The sequence below is a fragment of the Myripristis murdjan genome, chromosome 4 (genome assembly GCF_902150065.1).
Source record: "Myripristis murdjan chromosome 4, fMyrMur1.1, whole genome shotgun sequence".
Classification (NCBI taxonomy): domain Eukaryota; kingdom Metazoa; phylum Chordata; class Actinopteri; order Holocentriformes; family Holocentridae; genus Myripristis; species Myripristis murdjan.
In genome coordinates this window covers 28323299-28348946 of record NC_043983.1, presented here as the reverse complement: position 1 = coordinate 28348946, position 25648 = coordinate 28323299, and the positions used below count along the sequence as shown (strand labels likewise).

General features: G+C 39.2%; 1 protein-coding gene across 1 annotated transcript; it reads left to right on the top strand.

The window, feature by feature from the left end:
• The first annotated feature begins 511 nt into the window (after window positions 1-511).
• LOC115357386 (complement factor H-like) lies at window positions 512-17401 on the top strand. The gene is made up of 17 exons (XM_030048783.1): window positions 512-581; window positions 829-1011; window positions 1876-1981; window positions 2134-2210; window positions 2694-2876; window positions 6331-6513; window positions 6648-6839; window positions 7897-8058; window positions 8701-8868; window positions 10146-10328; window positions 11562-11732; window positions 12173-12367; window positions 12458-12643; window positions 15432-15614; window positions 15743-15897; window positions 16951-16994; window positions 17339-17401. The coding sequence occupies exons 1-15, from the start codon at window positions 512-514 to the stop codon at window positions 15889-15891; spliced, it is 2391 nt and encodes a 796-aa protein (XP_029904643.1). The 3' UTR covers window positions 15892-15897; window positions 16951-16994; window positions 17339-17401.
• The last annotated feature ends 8247 nt before the right edge of the window (window positions 17402-25648 follow it).

The window sequence follows — 25648 nt, the reverse complement described above, 5'->3', positions numbered from 1 at the left end:
AACCTTGCTCTGCTTACTTACTGGATGATAAACATGTCAAAGCCAGACTAAACAGAAGGCATGAATCACTGAAATACTCATTACAATGCAGTTATACACCAAAACAAAACAAAACAAAACAAAACAAACAAACAAAAAAATCCATGAAAAAGTCTTGTGTATTAGATTAGTGTCTGCCTGATTGGTTATTATCATTATTTTTTCCCTCATATCCAATATCCCATTAGCTTTTGTTGCATTATAATCCACTATTATGTGAGGCAGTACGTCCACAATGTGTCCAAACTCCCTCCTTCCCGTCTGCTCTGGAGCCAGTGTGTCATATAAGGTGTTGTGTGGTCACTTCCTCGTTTTATCTCTTCCCTGTTGGCTGGAGAGTGTTTTGGGGGACTGGAACAGACTTGCATAAATCATTGAGCAACTCTTTTCCCTGTGAAATCCACAGCTCCTGCGGTGCATTTCTCTCTCAAGAGTCAAGCTTTGCCCAGCTGTTTTGGCCAATGAAGATAAAATGCATCTAATAGCTCGAGGCTGCGCTCTACTTCTGTGGATGCATACACTGACCGTGGTGAAAAGTCAAGGTAAGGCCTTATTCTTGAACAAATGCTCACATTCACGTTTGAGTCTCAGTAATTTGTATTGCTATTGCTGTTTGAATATTTGTTTTCTGATGTTTCTGTTAAGAAAAGTGAATGAAAGTGACAAAGCGCATTTTAAATGTTATGTTTTGCACAAGCTGGAACATGACACCGTCCATGGTGATCTGACAAATTATTACTGAAAGTAATTTTTTTTTTTTTTTTTTTTGTCTTTACTCTTGTCCCACAGAGTGCACACGTGCCCAGTTTGTAAATGGGCCACTGTATGATGAAAATTTTGACACCACCAACCTGGAGGAGAAATATGATGGTGGAACACAAGTGCGAGTGAACTGCAATGTTGGCTTCACAGGATTTTTCAGAATAATGTGTGTAAGCGGTAACTGGATGCCTCGTGGGTCTAAATGTCAACGTAAGTTAACGTCTTATGCTGTTTGGAAACCAATATGTATTCATTACTTCATTACATCATTATAGTGATAAGTTGTAAACAATAATACAGCCTACATGATGTAACACATTAGTGCTTTGCCCATGTATTTGATTTAAGAAAATTTGAATAAGTGCATATTACTTAAACGTAAACTGCATTTTTATTTCAACATGTTAAAATGAAATGCTCATTACCGGAAAATGAGCGATATTCACGCTGATTTTGATCCTATTAACTTTTTTAAATTTTTATTTATATTTGTCACGAAAATTCTTGAGACCCTTTGTAGGTTAAATCAACAAGACGGACACCCAGCTTGATGAGTAATATTCTTTTACTTGCAAGGAGTGAGCAGCTTAATACAATGCTCAGCTTCCTCTCACTGCAGACCTTTGTCTTCAGCGAATACATTTATACACATTACACCATACACATTTATACACGTTACACCCTGACTTTCTGCTAGCAGTTCAGTGGTTAGTTTTACTTCCTCTTCTTTAGCGGGGCTTTCCTGTTGATGATCTTGCCTCGTTACATAATCACTTGCATAGTTTTACACAACACAACACATGCATTATATTTCATCTCCTTAAAGGAAATAATGATAATCCTCACATCTGATGCTTTTATAACAATATTTTACATTCTTATTTTTTTATTTTGATCCTTTGTTGTCTGTTTTGGATTGAAAATGCCATTATCCATCAGCGTTGCTCATATATCATACACAAGGTTAGGTTTAGGATGATGAAAGGAGGATTTAGTTTGTCAGTTTGTCGCAAGTTTAGCTTTATTGCTGCCATACTCGCTCATACTCACTCTCAGCTTATTTCGCATTTTCAGCAAGATCATGTGGTCATCCTGGTGAGGCCCAGTTCGCTGAATTTCACCTGGAGAAGGGAGACGATTTTGTCTTTGGGTCAGAAGTTGTATACACCTGTCAGAAGGGGTATGAAATTAATATATTTATGATAACAGCGTTGTGTGTCTCTGTGCTTGTTTCTGCACACTGAACAAAGCGTTTTTGTTTTTTTTTTAAAAAAAAAGGTGTGTTCCAATGGAACATCTCAATTTCCCATTTCTGTGTCATTCTCTTTTCAGTTACCAAATGGTCAGTAGGACAAACTACCGCCGGTGCATGGCAGAAGGCTGGGATGGTGTTGTCCCTGTCTGTGAGGGTAAGAACAGAGAGTGCAGGGCTGTATTCAGGTGGAGAAATCACTCTTTTTGTCTGTTTCATAGTTTGTTTCATCCACCAAGATATCTTGCAAACATTGCAGGTACAAGAAACAATCCCAAACAGGCAGGGTGATCAAAATAAATCCATGACCTTGCATTAGGCACTGCCAGGCACAGGAGATTACCATTATCTCACTGCCGTGTTCAGACTGCTGTTGTGTTGTGTAGTGTTAAGGTTTACTTTTTTGTTTTATCATTTCTTTTGACTGTGTTTTTATTGTGCCTGTTTACTTTATAGTAAACCTGCCCAAGCTGCCCAGGGACTAAACATTGCACATTTACATGTAGTTGTATGTATTAAAATATAGATTCAATGTCCACTTTCAAACAAATAGGCTAAAATGTGAACTTGTAATACTTACATTTTAATCCTTTTGAGTTTTTTTTGTTCATCCATGTTGCTATTTTTTAATTGATTGTAGCCCAGCAGTGCCCAGTGATTAATGTGGAAGATGGCGTCCAGGTGATCGGGGACCCTGAGGAGGCAACCTATGGCAATGTGCTCCGATTTCGCTGCACGTCAAACTCTTTAGTCCTGAATGGATCAGCAGAGATTCACTGTGATGAAACAGGAGAGTGGAGTGGCCCAGCTCCAACTTGTGACGGTAATGTGGGTTGCAGTAATCAAAAACAGAGAGAGCAGCAAAATAGAAGCAGGCGAAGATTTAAAAGGGGGCGATCATCTTATTTACCACTATTAATCACCTAGGAACAATCTAGTGACACTATAACAAGCATTACAAATCAATCAGTCACCCCCTATTCCTTTTACAGAAGCTCCAACACCAGTTACATGGTGCTGGAAATGCATTGTGAAATTTTGCTCAAATTGTGAAGCTCTTTGTATGTCGGCTTTGCTGTGTGAGAGCCATGGCTGCTGTAAGACACAGAGCTGGACTCAAACCTATGCCATGAGCTCATGATTTTGTTATTCAACTTGCACAGTTCAGCATAAACTGAAATCCTGATTGATTCTTAACAGATGGGATTTAGCATGAAATCACAGCAAGAGCACAGAGCTTTCCTATTGCCAAAAATAATATCAAGCAGACAGGAAATGCACATGGCACTTGTAGCAGCATTTCTCAAAGTGGAGGCATTACACGGGGGACATGCATGACCGTGGGGGAAATGTGGTGCGGAACTAACGTTTTGACATCTGAATCTTTTCCACGGTGGAACAATAAACAGATAATGCTTTCTCATTAGCAGCGGTGTTCATTCACACAGAGAGTCTGTTAGAATAAATGACAGATTTTTGACAGGAACAAAAAGAAAAACTGATGATGCTTCCAAGACAAACAAGACATAGGGCTCTATTTTAACGATCTAAGCGCATGGTCTGAGGACCATAGCACAAGTGTATTTGGTGTGTTTCCAAGTCCACTTTTGCTATATTAATGGCGGAAAAATTGTTACTGCGCCAGGCACATTGTTCAAAAGGGTTGTACTTAGTCTCTCCGTTAATCATGGGTGTGTTTTGGGTGTAACATGCAATAAGCCAATCACAATGCCATCTGTCATTCCCTTTAAAAGCCATAATGTGCTTGCACTTTTTGGCAGATTGTTATTATAATGGTGCATTTGCCAGGTTAGTTAGAACACTTCTTTGCAGAGGAAATGGATCTGCTCATGCACAAAGTAAAAGTGCACAAATAACACTGCACCACTGATGTCAGACCTGGTTTTTGCTGGTCAGTCGTACAATCATTTTCAACTGCCCCAAGATAGCAATGCACCAACAGTGTGCCTGACCACACCTCATTTTAAGACCATGCAAGTGCTTTTGCTGTTTACGCAATGTGGGCACCGGACAGATAAAAGACAACTGCACCGGTTGGAGACTAGCAGACATTGCAATCAATTTTATCGCCTGTCCCATCTCCTCACAAAGTGTGTGCAGATGAGCTGAGACAAGCACCTTCCTCACCCAGCAGACAAGATCATCACATTCACCCACACAGATGTGGGGCAGGCAAATTGATCGAGGAAACACTGATTCCTTTGAGAACCTGAGTGAATTTGCTGAAACCAGTGACTCTGGAGAGACCACAGTGATTCCATGCCTTCATCTCTCCCCGAGATGATTCTTTCAGAAACACTTCCCAAACAACAGTGCTCAGTATGATCGGGTGTGACTCAAGAGAGAACATCCACTCATAGGGCTCTAGTTTCGCAGACCTGGCGAGGCGGGGGTGTAGCGCAGATGCGCTTCGCCAACTGGGTGTGGCCAGGCAGATTTTCCAAGTTTGGCACGCCGTTCTCGGTGGCGCAAGTACTCCGCCGTCCCTCCTACCGGCGGAGGGGAGGAGAGAAGGCGTGGAGTAGGTTTGACACAGCCGATTCACATTTAACCAATCAAATGAGCCCCTGTCCTTGCCTTTAAAATGCGCTGCGTGAAGGCGTAATGAAAGTTTACACAGCTGACATGGAGGTCTATTGCCGCAGGCGGAGCGGAGCCCAGGAGACAGGCGCGGAGCGGAGACCGGCGATCAGTGCGGACACGTCACCAAAACCTCACAGGCAGGCTTCCGGAATGTCAGACACATGAACAATGCAATAAATACCGAAAAAAACACTATTCAATGCTACGATCACAATCAGCACATACATATATCTCCATATCAACTGTCCCGTCACAACTGATGTCAGATCAAAGGAGATTGGCACCGTTTGTGCTGATTGTGAGGTTTTGGTAATGTGCGCCAGTCAGCCAAACTTCCACTGCGCCAGCTCCGCTCCGCCTTGCGCTGAAAGTAGACGTGGTTTCAGATGGCGAGCTTTTGGCGCACCTCGGCGAAGCCTTTTGGCACGACACTGTCACTGCGCCAAGCTGAATCTGTCGGCACCTCCCCCCGCTGCGCCACCACTCCCATCTCGGCGCACGTCGGTCTGCGAAACTTGGAAACTGTCCGCCTCTCCCGTTTCGCCGGTCGAAACTAGCTCTGCGCGGGGTTCGCCTCACTGCGCCACCCGCGCTGCGCCGGGAAATTAGAGCCCATAGGGTGAGGTACAGATCTAAGCTCAACATTGAGCATTACTTGAGAGTGGCAGTGTAAATCCTGCAGCCCCTTTTTGAAAAGGTTTGCTCATTGCACCCACTGATGTACTGGCAAGACTTGTGTCCTCAGAAACCTCCTCATCTTTCTTGCCAAATATCTGCTTTTTCGGTACAGATTGCCTTCTCTCTATTTTTGAAAAAGCATTCAAAGTCTGATAGAGCCATATAGCAAAAAAGTTGAAGTGAAAGTTGCTTTCTTTTTGCACAACAGAAATCACAGATAGAAAGGAGTAAGGAATCCTCATTAGCTTGATGTTATTTCAAGTTAAATCTGACCTTTTTTGTCATTATTTCAATGGAGCTGGGTACATGGAAAGTTTTGCAAGTGGAGCATGGCAGAAAAAGCTTGAGCCTGGCTTAAAGGTGGTGCTTCACCCTCACATAGATCCTCTCACTGACCTCAGAGCTGACCAGTGAGTCTTCTACTCATCAACACTGAGCTGCTCCGCTGCAGCAATTTGAGTTTTTATGGGTTTAGGACCTTTTCACGCATCAGTTCACTGCTAGTGGTATCAACTTACATCATTATTTAACTGATGTCAGCATGTGAGAGTTTACATTTAAATTCCTTAAGTGTTTTTTTTTTTTTTTTTTTTTTTTTGCCACATAAATGATAATTATAAAATTCACATGCGTATTGAGTCATGACTGGACATTTTGCAGTAAATAAAACTGAACATCGGGAGGCTGGATGTACATTTGGCATTTTATAACATAATCCTACAGCATGTCTTATTTTCAAAATTGCTTATAATGTTCTGCTCCAACCCGGTCACCAGAAGAAAATGATGCAATTTTACCACTTTTGTTTGCTTTGTTTACTTTGTTAGCCGCCAAAACTACTTAGTTAAAGTTAGTAAAAGGTAATGGTTCAAATTAGGGAAATGTTTGCTGTCATTTTTCCTCCAGATGTTTAAATGTTACTATTTATGTGCCTCTTCATAATCAAATGACAATGTTATATTTATATATGTGGCCATGCATTTTTTCTTCAACAGAGATAATATGTGGACCACCAAGGATTGAACATGGCAGAGTGCGTGGAAATGCCAAGGAGTACAAAGAAAACGATGTCTTGCATTTTGAATGCGATGTCAACTACAAACCTACTCAAGGAATACTTCCAAAATGTACAAAAGTAGGCCCCAGAGCAGAGTGGAGGCCCACACCTCTGTGTGAACGTAAGTATCATGTACAGAGCTACTCAATGATTTATTTAGATCTGGTTTAAAATTAACAGCATGATGTCTTTATGATATTTCCTCTTGTTACAACAAACTAACATAATGCTTATTTGATTTCCCAACACATGCAGAGGTAAAATGTACAATACTGCAATCAATCAGTGGAACCAGGTATGAACCTGAATCCAGAAATGTGTTTTACCCTGGCGACAGACTAACAGTCATATGTGGAGAGGATTACTGGTTTTTCTCCACAAAAGAAACCTCCACAGAGGTTACCTGCCAGCAGGACGGAACGTGGACTCACGACCCAGTATGCTCAGGTACAGAACTGCAGGAGCTTGTGTCAAAGAAACATTTAGTGATTGTTACGTTTTAATGTGAGTGTCAATCAGCTCTCAACTGGGTGGGTGGGTCCAAAAACCACTGTGTACAGGCAGTCAGGATCAAACACTGTCAGCCTGATTTACGAAGGCTGTCGGTGCTACGGAAAAAAAAAGAGCTGCAACTATTACCAATTTAGTGAGTGAGTTACTAACAGCTGACATTTAAATGAGTTCTGTCACAATTTTGGTGCAACAAACCAACGAGAAAACTACAATCACAACAAACCTGATGGTAAGAGCCACGTCTTAAAGGTATAAAACAAATTAGATCTATTGCGTCTGACTAATCCAATCCAAAAGATTAAGTATTATTAGTACATCTTGTTCAAATATAGCCTACAGTAATTACACACCATTTATATTATAGATTTTATTTTAAACAATCCTTATGGTGAACAGGCCATCCATGAAAAATCTTGTATGCACCTGCCATCCTTATCTTTTATCCCCTCTACTTCTTCCTCCACATCCACATCCTCATCCTCATCCTCAGCCTAAGAAGTTAACAGTGTGCACAATCCAGGATTAAATAAACTGTTTTTCTTGTAGTAAATCAGGCGTTAGGAGCTATTTAGAGTAAAACCCTCTTTCATTTTTGCGCTGTCAGGCTGGCACACCATAAAATACATATTCTTCAGGTCTATAAGGAGCTAAATGTTTGTACCTTCAGTTGCATGTGCAATATCAATCTGTGCACTGTTAATGAATCAGAATTGTTGCTTTTTACAAAGTGCCATTACCGCCACCGCAAAACCTCAGTATATCAGGGGGTGTATTTCTTACTGTTTTCTGCTACACTTATCTTAGTTTGTTTATCATTTGGTTTTCCAAAAAAAAAAAAAAAAGAAAGAAAGTTTTTAACTGAGGAAAAGATTTGAAAGCGAAAAAAAAAAAAACATACACTATATGTTATACAGAGACTGTGCATCATATTGCTAAAATTATCACCAGTCACAGTGTACAATGCCTCATTGTTTTTTTTTTTTTCTTTCAGAGATAAAATGTCCCAGACTAAATATTGAACATGCTTCCACTCCTCGCAAGTGGAATTACAAGAACAAAGAAAAAGTCCGGTATGTCTGCAGGGGTGATTATGACGGAGACTTCACTATCACCTGTACAGCACGCGGTTGGCTGGGGGTTCAGACCTGCAGAGGTAAGGACCTGCACCAAGTATCGTTCATGTGTAATACTGAAACCCCTAATACAGGACATTTTGGGAGTTGTACTGGTTGGGCTATACCCTGATTTTCCATTGGATTTTCCATTGGAACAAAATAAAAAATGGCTGCTTCACCTTAACATAAATAAATAAATAAAAATGAAAATGTTTTTAACAACTGCTTTGAAAGAAAAAACTATTATCTATTATCTTTATTTTTGTTCATGATTGTTATTAATAGTAGTAGCAGTAGTAGTAGCAGTAACAGTAGTAGTAGTAGTAGCAGTAGTAGTCGGAGTAGTAGAAGTAGTAATAGTAGTAGTAGCAGTAGCAGTAGCAGTCGCAGTAGTAGTAGTAGCAGCAGTAGTAGTAGTAGCAGTAGTAGTAGTAGTAGTACTAGTGGTATGAATGACAAAGTCTCATTGGTTCTCCTCTGATCAGCTTTTAAAGCAGCTATTAATAATTAATCAAACAATTAGTGACAGAAGAAAAATCCTAAACTGAAAACTTTTTTCCACTTTCAAAATATAGACAAAACCATATCACTGTGTAATACAGAGGCTGTGTATCATATTGCTAAAATTATCACCAGTCAGATTGTACAATGCCTCATAATTGCATATTTTTTTCTTTCAGAGATAAAATGTCCCAAACTTGATGTTCAAAATGCTGAAATTGTTGGCTATGCAAAGTCAGAGTACACAAACCGAGAACGAGTCCAGTATACCTGTAAGGGTGATTATGAAGGAGACTTCACTCTCACCTGTAAAGCAAGTGGTTGGCATGGGGCTAAGAGCTGCAGAGGTAAGGACCTGCACCCTGCACCAAGTATGGCTCATGTGTAATACTGTAGTGTCTGATACAGGACATTTTGGCAGTCTTTGGTTGTACTGGTTGGAACAAAATCAAAGATGGCAGCCTCAGCTTCTTCAGTGAGGCTAAGGCTGAAGCTGATTGACTGCCAAAAAAGTCCAGCATCAGGGCAAACTGAATCCCTCACCAGCCGTTCACCAGCCAGTCAGAGTGTAGAATGCTTCCTAAGTGCATTTGAATGTTTTTAGAGATAACAACTGACAAACAAAACATAAAGAATGCTGAGATCATCGGTCCTGAAATGTCGGTACACAAATATAATGCACGAGTCCAGTATGCCTGCAGGGGTGATTGTGAAGGAGCCTTTACGATCACCTGTACAGAGCGTGGTTTGCACAGGATTCAGAGATCACCATACAAAAAATATGGCTTTTGACTGTGCAAAAGGATTAATGCTCCTGAGCACAGGTCATATGCTAAAATAAAAGAATTATTGGTAACACTTTCTATGAAGGTCTATTGTATAATTCATTATGAGCGCATAAAAATAATATGAACTGCTGTAACACATCATAAGAAATAATAAATGCTCAAATTCTGAAATGGAATGATACCTTTTAAACATCAATAATGTGTTAGAGGATGACTTTGTGAGCTTAAAGTAAAGTGTCAGCACTTCTGGAATAATGTCTAATAAACATCAGTAATGTGCTATAGGATGACTTTGTGAGCTCTAAGTAAAGTGACAGCATTGTGTAAGGTTATTAGCAATTATATGATACTATAATACTATAATACAATTAATTAATTTATTTTTATAACTGGTAGTTATAACATGGTATAGCACCCAGGACTTCAGATTCTTCCATAAAACACTGTTGTCACTTTGCCATGAAGGTATAAAACATTATGAATGATGAGCTTATAACACATTATATCCACCACTTATAATCATTTATAAACCTTGTTATAAGTTGTCATACATGATTATGAACATTTATAACATGTTGTATAACGCATTATAAATGCATTATAATGCCTTATGAATGCGCTCATAATGCATTATACAATAGACCTTCATAGAAAGTGTTAACAAATTATTTTATCCAAACCTATTGTTCAGATACAGTGCAATGCGGAAAGTAGTTATTTGTATTTATTTGGTCGGCAATGCAAACAATTGATGAATAGTTTCCACTCTGTGCAGTGTGTCTTGTGTTTTAATTTCATGTTTTACATAACAACTACATCTTTCTCTATAACCTTAGAAAAAACTTGCACCATACCACATGGCTACGATCTGATTCAAAATTTCAAAGAACAGGAATGGAGGAGGAAAACATTGCGTGCAACAAAAAGATATACCTGTAGAGAAGGATATAAAAGCACGGGTGGCAAGGGTGTTGCCACCTGCACAGCTAATGGATGGACGCCAGACCCCCTGTGTGAAGGTAGTGTATTCAAGGTCTGGGAAATAATAATAAATGATTTTTCTCAAACACGATGTGATATTCTTGATGATAAGAAATATACATATTGCAATAAAGGAGAAAGATCACCACAGTTCTCTGGCTTCTGTCTTTCAACCTTCTGCAAAGAGAGTTGTTATCTTATATACTGTAGTTAAAACAACATAAGCCGAGCATATGGAAACCATTATTTCTCCTATGCAAGACCACCAAAGCCCCCATCTATATTCTCCCCAAGCCAGAAGGTTAAAGGAGACCTATGCAGCCTGCTGGACTACAGCAATACAGAACCAAGATGCAAAATTCTGGTAATAATATGGTAAATGATAAATAAAAGTGACTTTACTTTTGCATAATTGGGTACAAATAGTGAAAAAGTACCTGGCTTTTGGCAACTTTTTTAATCACACTGCATTTCTTTAAAAAAAAAAAAACTATTGTATTATCTGTAAACTGCATTAGTTATTCTTTTAAGAAAACAATGTAATACATAGATGAGGCAAGACTGCAGCAGGACAATTCCAGGAAGATGTTTTAACAATTTTTTTAAGGCAAAAGATCCCTCATCAGAGCACAATACAATTTTTTTTTTTTTGTAATTTACTCTATAAGGACAACAAATTCTCATTACCAGGTTGGCAAATACCTCAGTTTTGTCACGCCGCATTCACATCTGATATACCAAAGTCGCCCTTCAGCATCAGGATGAGACTTTATCGCTTTTATCACAGGTGTAATGTGGTTAGGTTTAGGCAACAACACCAGTTGGTTATGGTTAGGGAAAGTTTGGGTTTAAGCATTAAAACCAGTTGGTTCAGGTTAGGAAAAGATCTGGTTTAAGCATAAAAAACAGTTGGTTAAGGTTAGGCAAAGGTTCAGTTATGGTAACAAAACTGAAATTGTACACATCTCTGTCCCCATCTCTGTCTCCCTGGAAGCGGGAATCAAATTCTTCCAGACTGTCTTTCTCTTCATATTACGTCACCATCCCTCATGTCTCATACTAAGGCCAAGGAGTGCCTTTGGTGCTGAAATCAGATGAAGAAGAGCATGACCAAGCCCTGGGATATGGCATCTGTCCCCCTGGGAATGGGATTTGAAACAAACACAAAAGACACAAAGATATTTTGTATTGTTATTGTTGTAGAACGGTGGTTTCTTTGTTTGAAGTGACGTTTGGAACAAATCTCATTCATATGTCTGTTGTTTTAACAGATAAAACCACCTGTTCAAAACCTCACGTTGAGCATGGATTTGTAGTTGGGCCATTTGCAGTTGGGACGTTCTACTATACCTGTAATGAAGGGTACAAGCCTTTCACCAAAGGCTGGTGGAGGGAAATCAAATGTCACGAGGGCGTGTGGTCTGAAAATCCACAATGCATTGGTAAGAGATCTTTAATATCCACAGGCCTTGTTATAAACAAGCATGAAATAAAACTAACCTGTACATCTCAAATATATCTTTCAATGGCTACAGTGGGTTATGAACTGAGAATTACTCGCTCCAGCTTCAACATCCATCTGGCATCATCTCAAACATCTATGTATATCATTAAGTTCATCATGATCCCTTAATATAATTACTGTAAACAAACTAATCCATGGTACGGATTATTAGTAGTCTCTGTCCTGCACCAGAGGCCATTATTAGTGCGAGTGAGGATATATGTGTTGGAACTGACTTTCCCATCATCCTGTCTATCCTTCACGCATCTGTCATTGAAAGAATCTCCATTGATGTTGTTTGTACATTGCCAGCCTTGCTTTTACAATATTGTTTGCCACAATACAGTGCTTCTAATTATTTTTTCATATGCACCTTAGATACTCAAAACTGTGGACAAATCCCTGAGATTGCTCATGCAGTGATCGAAAAACCTGCAACAGATGACTATAGAGACCAAGATTACGTCATAATTAATTGTGAGAAGGGATACAATTCTAAGTATGGATATATAACTTGTACGAGAGGACAGTGGGAGTTAAATGACCAAAAAACACCCGAAACCTTCTGCTCACGTAAGTCAACCTCCATCTAATTTGACTGGCTGTTGATACTTGAAAAGAAAATATAAAGTGTTAGCTGTTAACGATTTACATCTCTTACAGCTCGTGAAAAGTCCTGCAGTCCTCCACCTAAAGTTGAGAATGCAATCATTGTGAAGTCCAACGAGAACGAATACTTGTCTGACACACAAGTAACTTACCAGTGCCGTGATAAATACGCAATCAAAGGAGCAGATAGCATTACGTGCAAAAATGGAGAATGGGAAATGAATAACATCAAGTGCATACGTACGTATTAACAATTTCCACAAAGTATTTCACACCAACACAATGAAACAAAAGTCTTTGTTACCACAGTGGACATAACATATTTATGTCACATGACTACAGCATATATACATATTCTCAAAATACAGATACATACACTACTCACAAAAAGTTAGGGATATTTGGCTTTCGGGTGAAATTTACGGAAAATGTAAAAAGTTCACGATACAGTGATATTATATCATGAAAGTAGGGCATTTAAGTAGAAGCATGCACTGGTGATTTCCTCATCTCAAACAATTTCTTGAAACAAAAGCCAACAACAGTGGTGGGTATACCACAACAAAAAATGTCAATGTCTCAATAACTTGTCATGTGCCCTTGAGCATCAATTACAGCTTGACAACGACGTCTCATGCTGTTCACAAGTCGACTTATTGTCTGCTGAGGCATGGCATCCCACTCTTCTTGAAGGGCGGCCCTCAGGACATTGAGGTTCTGGGGTACAGAGCTCCGAGCCTCTACACGGCGACTCAGCTGATCCCATAGGTTTTCTATGGGATTCAGGTCTGGAGAAAGTGCAGGCCACTCCATTTGAGGTACCCCAGTCTCCAGCAACCGTTCCCTAATGATACGACCTCGATGAGCTTGAGCACTGTCGTCCATGAAGATGAAATTAGGCCTGTGTTGTTCATGCAGGGGCACAATGACTGGATTAATGATGTTATTCAGGTAGTATGGGCTTGTCACTGTACCATTAGGGCAGTTCTGTACTGACTAGACACACCTAACCACACTGTAACACCACCACCACCAAAGGCTCGTCTGGTGACAACAGTGGCTGATGCATAGGGCTCTCCTTGACGTCTCCAACATCATTGGCGGCCATCATTTCTGCTCAACATGAATCGGCTTTCATCAGAGACCAGCACTGAGGCCCACTGGTCCCTCGTCCAGCGTAAATGCTCCCTGGTCCATGCAAGACGATGACACCTGTGCCTGGTGGTGTGGTCAGGTACCCTTGCAGGTCGTCTAGCACACAGACCATGCTGATGTAAACGGTTTTGAATGGTCTGACGTGACACTTGGGTGCCTCTCACCTCCCTTAAACGTGCCTGGAGTTGAGTGGCATTCATCATCCGGTTCCGCAGGGCACTGTTCACAATGAAGCTGTCATCAGTGTGGGATGTGGCCAAAGGATATCCACTTCTATGCCTTTCTGTGACTCTTCCAGTCGCTCTGTATCTCTGTTGCAACCTGCTGATGACACTCTGTGACACTCTAAGCTCAGTGGCCACTTCCGTCTGAGAACATCCTGTTTGAAGCCTCGCAATGGCGAGGTGCTGCTGATCAATTGTTAGGTGTCGTCTTGGTCTCATGATGTCAAAATGTGAACAGCATGATGAGGAGGACTGTTTAAATACCAATTCTAATTGAACCAGGAAATTTATTGGTCGATTCATGGATCAAACACCTGTTGTGAATTTTGCCGTTAAACTCCTTGTTAGAGAACAGCAAATTGTGCAAAAAGTACTGAAACATTGAACAGTTGGACATGTGCATTCAAAAGTTTACAGAAGGTCACATTAAGTTCACCTGTAAAGGTTATAATGCATTTTAGGTTCATCCTGAAATTTCACCCGAAAGCCGAATATCCCTAACTTTTTGTGAGTAGTGCATAATGAACATGCTAATGCCTTCACTGTTGTCACTGAATAACACATGTGCACCGATATCAATTTTATGTGCAGCATTCAGTTTGGAATGATGAACAGCTTTTTGAATAAGAGTCTAACTGAGGTCTGTTTATCTCTTTCTGTTGAAATGGCAACAGAAACAATGACAAAGGGAGAAGTGTACTTTGTAAAAGCCTGCATAAAAATGTACAATCACAAGTCACAATGCTGGCTGGGAAAAAAACAATAAATAAAATAAAAATAGTCAATCTGAATGCTTTGATAATGCAAGAAAGTCCATGTGGGATGCAAAGATGGATTAAAAAATGAATGCCAAAAGTGAGATGACCAGATTTATAGGAACAAATCTACAAATACTTAACCCTGTAAACATATTCCAGAATCTTAAAGAGATTATAAAAAAAAAAAAAACATAAAACACAAACAATATTCTGTCTAGATTGCATTGAAATCATTCATGTGTAATGTACTATTATACCCTGGAAATACTAACCCTATCCAAAGACCCCAAAAGGTCTAATCTAACTTAAACTTATTTTCTTACTTTTTTTTTTTTTTTTACTTGAAGTCTGTAAATTAGGGATCCACTTCTGAAATATGTGCAATTTATTTAATAGAAGAAAGTATACATCTTCCATGTCACCCAGCATCATCATACCTGCCACACACACTTAACTCACCTACATTGTTATTTGGGAATACCAATGCCAATCAGAGAAGGGTACGATCCAGGATATTTCCTGGAAAATGGGGAGTTCAGGTGCACCCTGATCCAAAGTTGGAAAAAGGGAGCTCTGTGCTGTCTAACCATACTGAGTTACCTTGATAAACTAATTTAGTTTTACCATTTATATGTTCAATTTAATTTTTGAGTAACTTTTTGACACACAGGGTTGCTTGCAGGTAGCTGACCTATGCTGGCCTTGTCCATTCAACCTGTTTAACATGGTTTAAGAAGAGTTAAAGACTCTATTGTTAAGTCCTACATTTATTCCTAAGACTACTGAAAGCTTAATGGTGCAAATACATTTTCTAACCCTTTCATCTCAAAGAAAACTGCTACAAGTCTTTGATCGGATTTCTTAGACACTGAATTTTTCATACATTTCCAGAGCGCTGTGAGACTCCTAAAGCTGACCAGCAGACACTGATTATCGTGGCAGAGAAAGACAAATACGTCAATGGGGATGTCATAACATATGAATGCATCATACAAGGGGGAAAGTTTGATGGTAATGCTACATGTGTCAATGGCATGTGGACTGAACCAATTGAGTGTAAAGGTAAGGACTGGGGTAAGTGGAGCAGGCTTCAAAACTTTTTTCTTTTTTTTTCAGTAAGCCTTCCTTGAAGTTTTCATATTGGCCTGCCAATATAATGCCTTCTCTCACTCTGCTTTCTTGCTCTCTTGCTGGCTTGGAAGACACAGAAGTAAGCAGGGACAAGCCGGTGGAGCAGGACCAGGGACGGCAGGTCAAAGAGCCGGAGCCAAACCAGAAGTCTACAGACCAGAGCGACGTCCAGGCAACAGACACAGACACAACCAGCCAAACAGACCAAGGAGCAGTATGAGAGCGGGTTAGTAACCCGTTTACCTGGCACTTCAAGATTTGCTCCTGGAAAATTTTGACTGCATGATGGCATTTTAAGAGTAAAAGCTTCAGTACCGTGTGTTACGGTAACACTTAACAGTAAAAACAAGTTACCGCAAATTCAAAGATATTCATTCATGACCTCACACATAGACAGCAAAATGTTTACTAAGGTAAGTACATCATCATGAATTGTGATTGATTATGACTCATTGTTTGCAAAACCTCTTGACTGCTGAATCTAAACCAAGCCACTACAACACAGAGCACATCACCAATATCATTATTAATTATACATCAGTTATTCATGAATTCATCAAGTTTGTTGCCCTTCAAATAAAGTGGCGAACATTTGATCTTTGTCATGTTGTCAGGTACTTTCAGCATTTAGTTGTTCATTATGTCTGATTATTACAAAAGATAGGATGTCCCATTATGAATTATGAAGCAAGATGTTTTCCTGTCCAGTGTATGGTGACCACCACCTAAACCACAACGACTAAACACTGCATAGGTTAAAAAAAAAAAAAAGCTTAAATTGGGGGAAAATAAAGCAGAACAAACAACTTCTTAGATTTGTGTTTGTAACTGTTGCAAATACCTGCTGACATTACAGGCAATAAAGCGATCAGCTCTTTATTTGCAGGGTCACAACTATGATGAACTCATGAATAAATGATAATTAATTAGGAATGATTTCATGTTGAGCTCTGTGTTGTGGGTTGCATTTGGTTTAGTGGTCCAAATATTTTGGGGAAAACCCCATCAAGCTCAAAAAATCACAATTAATTAAGATCTACTTACCTTAGTTAATGTTGTAAGTCATGTTTTGTTCATGCATGAAGGTCATGGGAGGTCATGAATGAACATCTTCAAATTTGTGTTGATTCCTGATCATTCCTGCGATATTAATGCATAAAGTGATGCACTTTCATGCATGAATTCAAACATGAATCATGTCATGCACCCTTACCTTAAAGTGTGACCTGTGTTACAAATTGGGAGTCACAATGGTTGTATGTTTTTCTTCTTTTTCCAGTTTAACCTGTGTTGTATAAGGCTGACAGGTAATGACGTGCAAAGGTACGTTTATAGGAACTATTTGAAATAGCTCTCTTGGCACTGTGACCTATAATATCAGAAACAATGTATTATGGTTAAAAGAAGACAATCTTTGCAAGACACAAATTTCTGTAATCCACAATTATGCATGATTCAGTGGCCCCATTTAAAAAAGGAGTTGTCTGTATTCAAACCACTTTTCAGAATGACGAGATGACCAATTTTGACATGCTGCTGTTTGATATTTGCTCTCATAACAGTTGTATTGAAAACCCTTTGCAGGCTGTGTTGAACTGGATGCAGCATTTAAACCCACTGTATGTTGAGATTTAATTCTGATCAGAGGTATTTATTTTCTCCCACAGCTCTCACCCTGATACTGATGTTATTCCAATCCTGCAGAAGTCTCAATAAAAAACATTTAAGGCATAAAGAAAACTCTGTTTTTTGTTGTTGTTTTTTTTTTTCATTTAGCCATCACCCAGAGAGAAAGCAGACATTTTATCATAATGCAGGACTGTGTAAGTCTTAACAGCCTATTGACGGTTCAGCTGTGATCAGTGATGATATTTTTGTGACTACACAGGTTTCTGTACTTTAAGGCTTACAGTACAAACCTTACTGCACACCCCAAGAAATACAGTCAGGTCCATAAGTATTTGGACAGTGACATAATATTTATAATTTTGCCCTTGTACACCACCAACAGTGGATTTGAAATGGAGTAACCAAGATGTGATTAAAGCACAGACTTTAAGTTTTAGAGGTTTTAGGGGTTGAACTGAAATATGACATTAACCTTTTAGGAATTACAGCCAGTTTTATACATTGTCACCCCATTTCCAGAGGCTCAAAAGTAATTGGACACTTGACTAAAAAGCAGTTTCATGGCCAGGTGTGGCCTTTTCCCTCATTATTCCATGACAAATGAAGAAAATAAAAGGTCTGGAGTATATTCCAAGTGTTTGCATTTGCCTTTGGTTGTTGTTTATCAGAACCCACAACATGTCATCCAAAGAGATGTCTATGCAGGGGAAGGAGGCCATCATTAGGCTAAAAAAAAAAAAAAAAAAAAAGCTGGACCTGTACTAGACTGATGGAAAGTGAAAAGTCTAGAGAATGAAAGGAACAGCTGAGGATCCAAAGCAGAGCACATCATCTGTCCAGCATGGAGGAGGCAGTGTTATGGCATGGGCATGTATGGCTGCCAGTGGAACCGGGTTACTAGTTTTTATTGATGATGTGACTGCTGATGGAAGCCGTAGATGAATTCTGATTTATAGGGCTATACTGTCTGCTCAGATTCAGCCCAACTTCACAAAACTGACAGGATGGCGCCTCACAGTGCAGATGGACAATGACCCGAAACGTACTGTGAATGCAACCCAAGAGTTACTGAAAGCAAAGAGGTGGAATATTCTTCAGTTGGTCAAGTTAGTCCCCAGACCTCAACCCAGCTGAGCATGCGTTTCACTCGCTGAAGACCAAACTGAAGGTAGAAAGACCCACAAACAAGCAGTAACTGAAGGCAGCTGCAGTAAAGACTGCAAAGGATTTTCCTCCAAATATTGAATATAATCCTTAGAATTATAGTTATGTATGTTACAGTTTGTCCAATTACTTTTGAGCCTCTGACAAAGGGGTCACGATGTATAAAACTGGCTGTAATTCCTAAAAGGTTGATGCCATATTTTTGTTCAACCCATTAAATTAAAACTGAAAGTCTGCACTTCAATCACACACTGATTGAAATGTGACCACTGCATGTTATTGTTAGGTTAACTGACCTTTAAAATTATGGTTAAATCAACATTCAATTCCCGTTAACAGTCTGTTTGTAACTGACTGGACTTTGTGTTTGTGTGTGTGTATGTGTGTGTGTGGGTGTGTGTGTGTGGGTGAGTGGGTGGATGGGTGGGGTGGTTAAGATTAGCACAAATTAGCGCAATCTATTGGATCTTTTGAGGATAAAAAGGGACTCCTCCGCAGATAGTGATTCTGTTTGTGGACTAACGGGTTACAGCAAGTCAATATCCTGCACGGCCACCATGATTTTCTCTCTGCTGCTCTGGTCTCTTGTCCTGTGGATGAGCATGGATGCTTCTTTGTCACAGATTGGTAAGAATGAATACCTAATACTCTGAGAAAAGAAAAAAAAATGCCAGTTGGGTAGGACAATATTACTTGTTTCCAATGCACACTTATTTCAACAATTATTCTAAGTCAAGTGTCCCTTTCTTGAAACTGGAGTCCATTTAATGTGCTTTGTTTCAAGATCCTAAAAACCTATTTTGTTCCTAAAAACATAATTAAACATTAATACATTAAATGTATTAATGCATTTAATGTTTCAGCATGTTACATAATCACCATTTCATCAAAAAAATCAAGCTTCACATATCAACCCTGTTTTAGTTGCTCATCCATTAGAAAAACACACTCACATACAGTTGTCTTCACAGGTAATACTGTGTCCCCACCTTCACAACACACACACACACACACACACACACACACACACACATTCTTTTTTTTTTTTTAAACACATGCATTTTATAAATGATGAATTATAAAATTTATTGTTTAAAATTTTCACTTGGAAAAAAAGAGCCATTAGGCTGTAACTGATTATCTTCAACATCTATCCATGGTTCCCCATTTGCATTATTAATTATATGGTCTGTGTAAAACATTTGAGCTGTGTTTTTGCCTCCCTCCCCCTGGGAATAATACAGTCAAAAGTTTGGACACACCTTCTCATTTAATGTTTTTTCTTTATTTTCATGACTTTTACATTGTAGATTCTAACTGATGGCATCAAAACTATGAATGAACACATATGGAGTTATGTACTTAACAAAAAAAGGTGAAATAACTGAAAACATGTTTTATATTCTAGTTTCTTCAAAATAGCCACCCTTTGCTTTGATTACTGCTTTGCACACTCTTGGCATTCTCTCGATGAGCTTCAAGAGGTAGTCACCTGAAATGATTTTCCAACAGTCTTGAAGGAGTTCGCAGAGATGCTGAGCACTTGTTGGCCATTTTGCCTTCACTCTGTGGTCCATCTCATCCCAAACCATCTCGATTGGGTTTAGGTCAGGTGACTGCGGAGGCCAGGTCATCTGGCGCGGCACTCCATCACTCTCCTTCTTGGTCAAATAGCCCTTACACAGCCTGGAGGTGTGTTTGGGGTCATTGTCCTGGTGAAAAATAAATGATCGTCCAACTAAACGCAAACCGGATGGGATGGCATGTCGCTGCAGGATGCTGTGGTAGCCATGCTGATTCAGTGTGCCTTCAATTTTGAATAAATCTCCAACAGTGTCACCAGCAAAGCACCCCCACACCATCACACCTCCTCCTCCATGCTTCACGGTGGGAACCATGCATGTAGAGACCATCTGTTCACCTTTTCTGCGTCGCACAGAGACACGACAGGTGGAACCAAAGATCTCGAATTTGGACTCATTAGACCAAAGCACAGATTTCCACTGGTCTAATGTCCATTCCTTGTGTTTCTTGGCCCAAACAAATCTCTTCTGCTTGTTGCTTTTCCTTAGTAGTAGTTTCTTAGCAGCTATTTGACCATAAAGGCCTGATTTGTGCAGTCTCCACTGCACAGTTGATGTAGAGATGTGTCTGTGTGAGATGTGTGAGGGCATCCTTGAATTGTTCAAGGAAATCAAGGAAAAATGATTTGAAAGCATTCCTTTTGGGTATACTTGTGTCTTTGGTGATTTGTAAATTGTTTTTACCATATTAAGAAATAGGTAGGTAGGTAGATACTTTATTCATCCCGCAGGAAATTCACATTTTCTTCAGCAGTATCCACAGATTACAGATTAAGTAAATAAAAAAAATAGAAATAAAGAATAAGATTTTAGTATAACAGAATAAGAATAACCTAACAACAGAACAACAGAATAACCTAAGTACAACCCAGTGTGCAAAAAGCAATGTGCAACAAAAAAAAACAGAAAAAAACGTGTGCATGGGTGTATAAAATGTGCATAGAGGTAGGTCAATGTGCAAATTTAGAAGAAATATACAGTATACACATGATAAATAGCAGTAAGCAATATAAACACTATGAACAAGGATTATAAAAAGATAGGAATATGAACTTTATATATGAAATATGAAATTTCACTAGAAACTCTTCAACCTCTAGCACTTTATACAAATGAGACTATTCAAAAGCTTTTTCTGCATCAACCACCATTAGTGTTACATCTGTCTTTTATCTCTTTAAATATAATATAAACATGTTCAAGTAATGAATAATATTTGGCAAGATTTATGTCTGTTATTTATGGCTTTAGTAATATTTTTTTTTATCACAACTGATTAAACAAATCTAAAATCAGAGGGCCCATCACAATCTCTACCTGATTTTGGTATCACAGAAATAGTTGAAAGATACGTTATTTGTGGAAGCATGTGATTTTTTGGGGACAGAAATTACGTCTAAAATAAAATTTAAAAAAACAATTTTGACTTAAGTTGTTCCACCAACTGCTAAATTTGCTGCTGCTTGTTTAGCTTTAGTGCTCTCATATTAAGTCATACTAAGGTTTGTTCATGTGACTGGACAATGATGATGGTTGGTACAATCACCTGCTACATGTTTTATGAGCACCTGTTTCTGCAGCCGCATCTACAAATAGTTTGAACCCGACAGCGCCCACACTGTTTCATGAAGTAAACAGCTGAAATGAAATCAGAGAGTGCTAGGCTTTGTCAGGCTAAAATTTACCTTATCATTCTCTAATTGCCCATCTTTTAGCACCATGGGATTGTGCAAGTCCACCGCCACTTGAAAATGGAGACATCACGTCCACTGTGAAGCCGATTTACAGCGAGGATGAGACTGTTGAATACAGCTGTCATAAGAACTTCACTCTGGATGGTCAGACTCATAAAACCTGCAGCAATGGTGAATGGATTGGAGAGACAAGATGCCTCTGTAAGTTTCAATTCTCCCTCAGTATTTCTTAACTATTTCTTGGTATCAGTATGGATTTGTGTAATCAAACTGAAGGAATAACGGAGCTCAGTTACACTAAACATTTTCTCAAAGCCGATGTTTTCCAGTACAGAGTAGAGGTTAATATCTACGGCTGTAAATGTACCAATCGCCGCGGTGATTTCTTTTGCCCTGTTTGAATCAGTAGGACAAAACTGCGCCTTGTGTGTTGACAATCATGTTCAACTGAGGGGCGTAGCTAAATGAAAACTGATGTGTTCGAGACTGAAATGGAGATTATTCAAATGCAGCTGCTCAGCTTTTAACAAGAAATAAGAATAAGAGCTCAATTTTAGCTTCTCCCTTTTTAGAAACCATTTAAAGCACTGATGCTGCCTTTTAGAGCCTTGCATGGTCAAGCAACTTACATACAAAACCATACTCAATATAATGTATTATTACCATGATTGTTAGGATCACATGCAATAATTATTAATGCCATTGCAACTTCTGAATTCAATGTATAGTTGTTTCTGAAATGAGTCAAAATTTAAATCCAAAATGTCACTGTTTATCTAAAACAAAGTCAAACAAAAATCTATGTTAATCAGTTTTTGTTTTTGTTGTTTTTTCATCCCAAAAACAGCTACTTGCATAGACCCACACAACAGCACACGTGTACGCAACGGCACTAAGATAAAGGTTCAGTGCAGCCGTGGAATGATTGCTCAAGGAAGTCCACAGATTGAATGTTTAGAAACCGGGCAGTGGAGTGGTCCATATTCATGTACAGGTAAACCCTCTTGTGTGTCTCGCATCTTATTTTATGGACTCCAAGGAAAAGGTGATCTGTGACTATTGTATTATTTCATCCATGTTGCTATTTTTTATTGATTTCCTCGATGTAGCCCAGAAGTGCCCAGTGATTCATGTGGACGATGGCGTCCAGGTGATCGGGGACCCCGAGAATACAACCTATGGCAATGTGCTCCGATTTCACTGCACGTCAAGCTCTTTAGTCCTGTATGGATCATCAGAGATTCACTGTGATGAAACAGGAGAGTGGAGTGGCCCAGCTCCAACTTGTGACGGTACTGTGGGTTGCAGTAAACAAACAGAGAGAGCAGCAAAATAGAAGAAGGCAGGCTATACTGACAGCAATAAAGACTGCTTCTTCATTGCTTGTGTTCGCTTTGTCATGTCAGAGTGACGGTGTGAGGGTTTGCTGTGTCACAAGTACATCCCTGGAAGAGCAACAACTGATGGATTTGTTAAGATTTTTGACTGTCAGTTGACAGAAAATGGGCTGAAATGAAATGGCATAACTGTGTGGGCATTTTCACGGATGGTGAACAGATGCCTCTTCATAAACGAATGGCAAGGTTATATGTGTGTGTGTGTGTGTGTGTGTGTGCGTGTGTGTGCCCATGCATTTAATCTTCAACAGGGATAAAATGTACAGCACCAGCAATTGAACATGGCAGAGTGCGTGGAAATGCCAGGGAGTACAAAGAAAACGAAGTCCTGCATTTTGAATGTGATGTCAGCTACAAACCTACTCAAGGAATACTTCCAAAATGTACAAAAGTAGGCCTCAGAGCAGAGTGGAGGCCCACACCTCTGTGTGAATGTAAGTTTCATGAAAATTAACAGCATGATGTCTTTATATTTCCTCTTGTTACAACAAACTAACATAATGCTTATTTGATTTCCCAACAAATGCAGCGGTAACATGTACAATACTGCAATCAATCAGGGGAACCAGGTATGAACCTGAATCCAGAAATGTGTTTTACCCTGGCGACAGACTAACAGTCATATGTGGAGAGGATTACTGGTTTTTCTCCACAAAAGAAACCTCCACAGAGGTTACCTGCCAGGAAGACGCGACGTGGACTCACGACCCAGTATGCTCAGGTACAGAACTGCAGGAGCTTGTGTCAAAGAAACATTTAGTGATTGTTAGGTTTTAATGTGAGTGTCAATCAGTTCTTAACTGGGTGGGTGGGTCCAAAAACCACTGTGTACAGGTACTTAGGATCAAACATTGTCAGCCTGATTTACGAAGGCTGAAAAAAAAAAAAAAAAAAGAGCCGCAATTATTACCAATTTAGTGAGTGATTTACTAAGAGCTGACATTTAAATGAGTTCTATCACAATTTTGGTGCAACAAACCAACGAGAAAACTAGAATCACAACAAACCTGATGGCAAGAGCCACGTCTTAAATGTATTAAAAAAAATTTAGACTAATCAAATCCAAAAGATTAAACGTGCGCTCCACCAAATTTGTGATGCTAATCTAGCCATTGCTGTGTCTCTGCTCTGCAGGGTAACAGGATTTGGCAGACGTGTCAACAGCCACGATTGTAAGGTGTATGTTAGTCTCCTTGTAATATGAAATAAAACACATTGCAGTCAGGTAGAAGGCTGCCGGTACATTTAAAAATTGTTTTCATGTTTGCAAAATAACTTGCTTTCACAGGGCAGTGTGCACAATTCTGGATTAAATGAGCTGTTTTTCCTTTAGTAAGGTGTTAGGAGCTATTATAATAATTATAATAAACCCCTCTTTCATTTTTGTGCTGTCAGGCTGACATAAAATACATATTCGTCAGGTCTTTAAGGAGCTAAATGTTTGTACCTTCAGTTGCACATGCAGCATCAATCTGTGTACTGTTAATGAATCAGAATTGTTGCTTTTTACAAACACAGTGCCATTACCGCCACCGCAAACCTTTAGTAAATCAGGGGGTGTATTTCTTACTGTTTTCTGCTACACTTATCTTAGTTTGTTTATCATTTGGTTTTCAAAAAAAAAAAAAAAAAGAAAGAAAGTTTTTAACTGAGGAAAAGATTTGAAAGTGAAAAAAAAAAAAACATACACTATATGTTATACAGAGACTGTGCATCATATTGCTAAAATTATCACCAGTCACGGTGTACAATGCCTCATTGGTTTTTTTTTTTTCTTTCAGAGATAAAATGTCCCAGACTAAATATTGAACATGCTTCCACTCCTCGCAAGTGGAATTACAAGAACAGAGAACAAGTCCGGTATGTCTGCAGGGGTGATTATGACAGAGACTTCACTATCACCTGTACAGCACGTGGTTGGCTGGGGGTTCAGACCTGCAGAGGTAAGGACCTGCACCAAGTATCGTTCATGTGTAATACTGAAACCCCTAATACAGGACATTTTGGGAGTTGTACTGGTTGGGCTATACCCTGATTTTCCATTGGATTTTCCATTGGAACAAAATAAAAAATGGCTGCTTCACCTTAACATAAATAAATAAATAAAAATGAAAATGTTTTTAACAACTGCTTTGAAAGAAAAAACTATTATCTATTATCTTTATTTTTGTTCATGATTGTTATTATTAGTAATAGCAGTAGTAGTAGCAGTAACAGTACTAGTAGTAGTAGTAGTAGTTGTCGGACTAGTAGTAGTAATAGCAGTTGTAGTAGCAGTAGCAGTAGTAGTAATAGTAGTAGTAGCAGTAGCAGTAGTAGTCGCAGTAGTAGTAGTTGCAGTAGTAGTAGCAGCAGTAGTAGTAGTAGCAGTAGTAGTAGTAGTACTAGTGGTATGAATGACAAAGTCTCATTGGTTCTCCTCTGATCATCTGATCATCAGCTTTTAAGGCAGCTATTAATAATTAATAACTGGCAATTAGTGACTTGACAGAAGAAAAATCCTAAACTGA

Coding starts and splice junctions, on each gene's coding strand:
- LOC115357386 (XM_030048783.1), top strand. CDS start 512: ATGCATCTAATAGCTCGAGGCTGCGCTCTACTTCTGTGGATGCATACA. Junction 8,869..10,145: donor TGGGGCTAAGAGCTGCAGAG/GTAAGGACCTGC, acceptor CTATAACCTTAG/AAAAAACTTGCACCATACCA. Junction 11,733..12,172: donor TGAAAATCCACAATGCATTG/GTAAGAGATCTT, acceptor TATGCACCTTAG/ATACTCAAAACTGTGGACAA.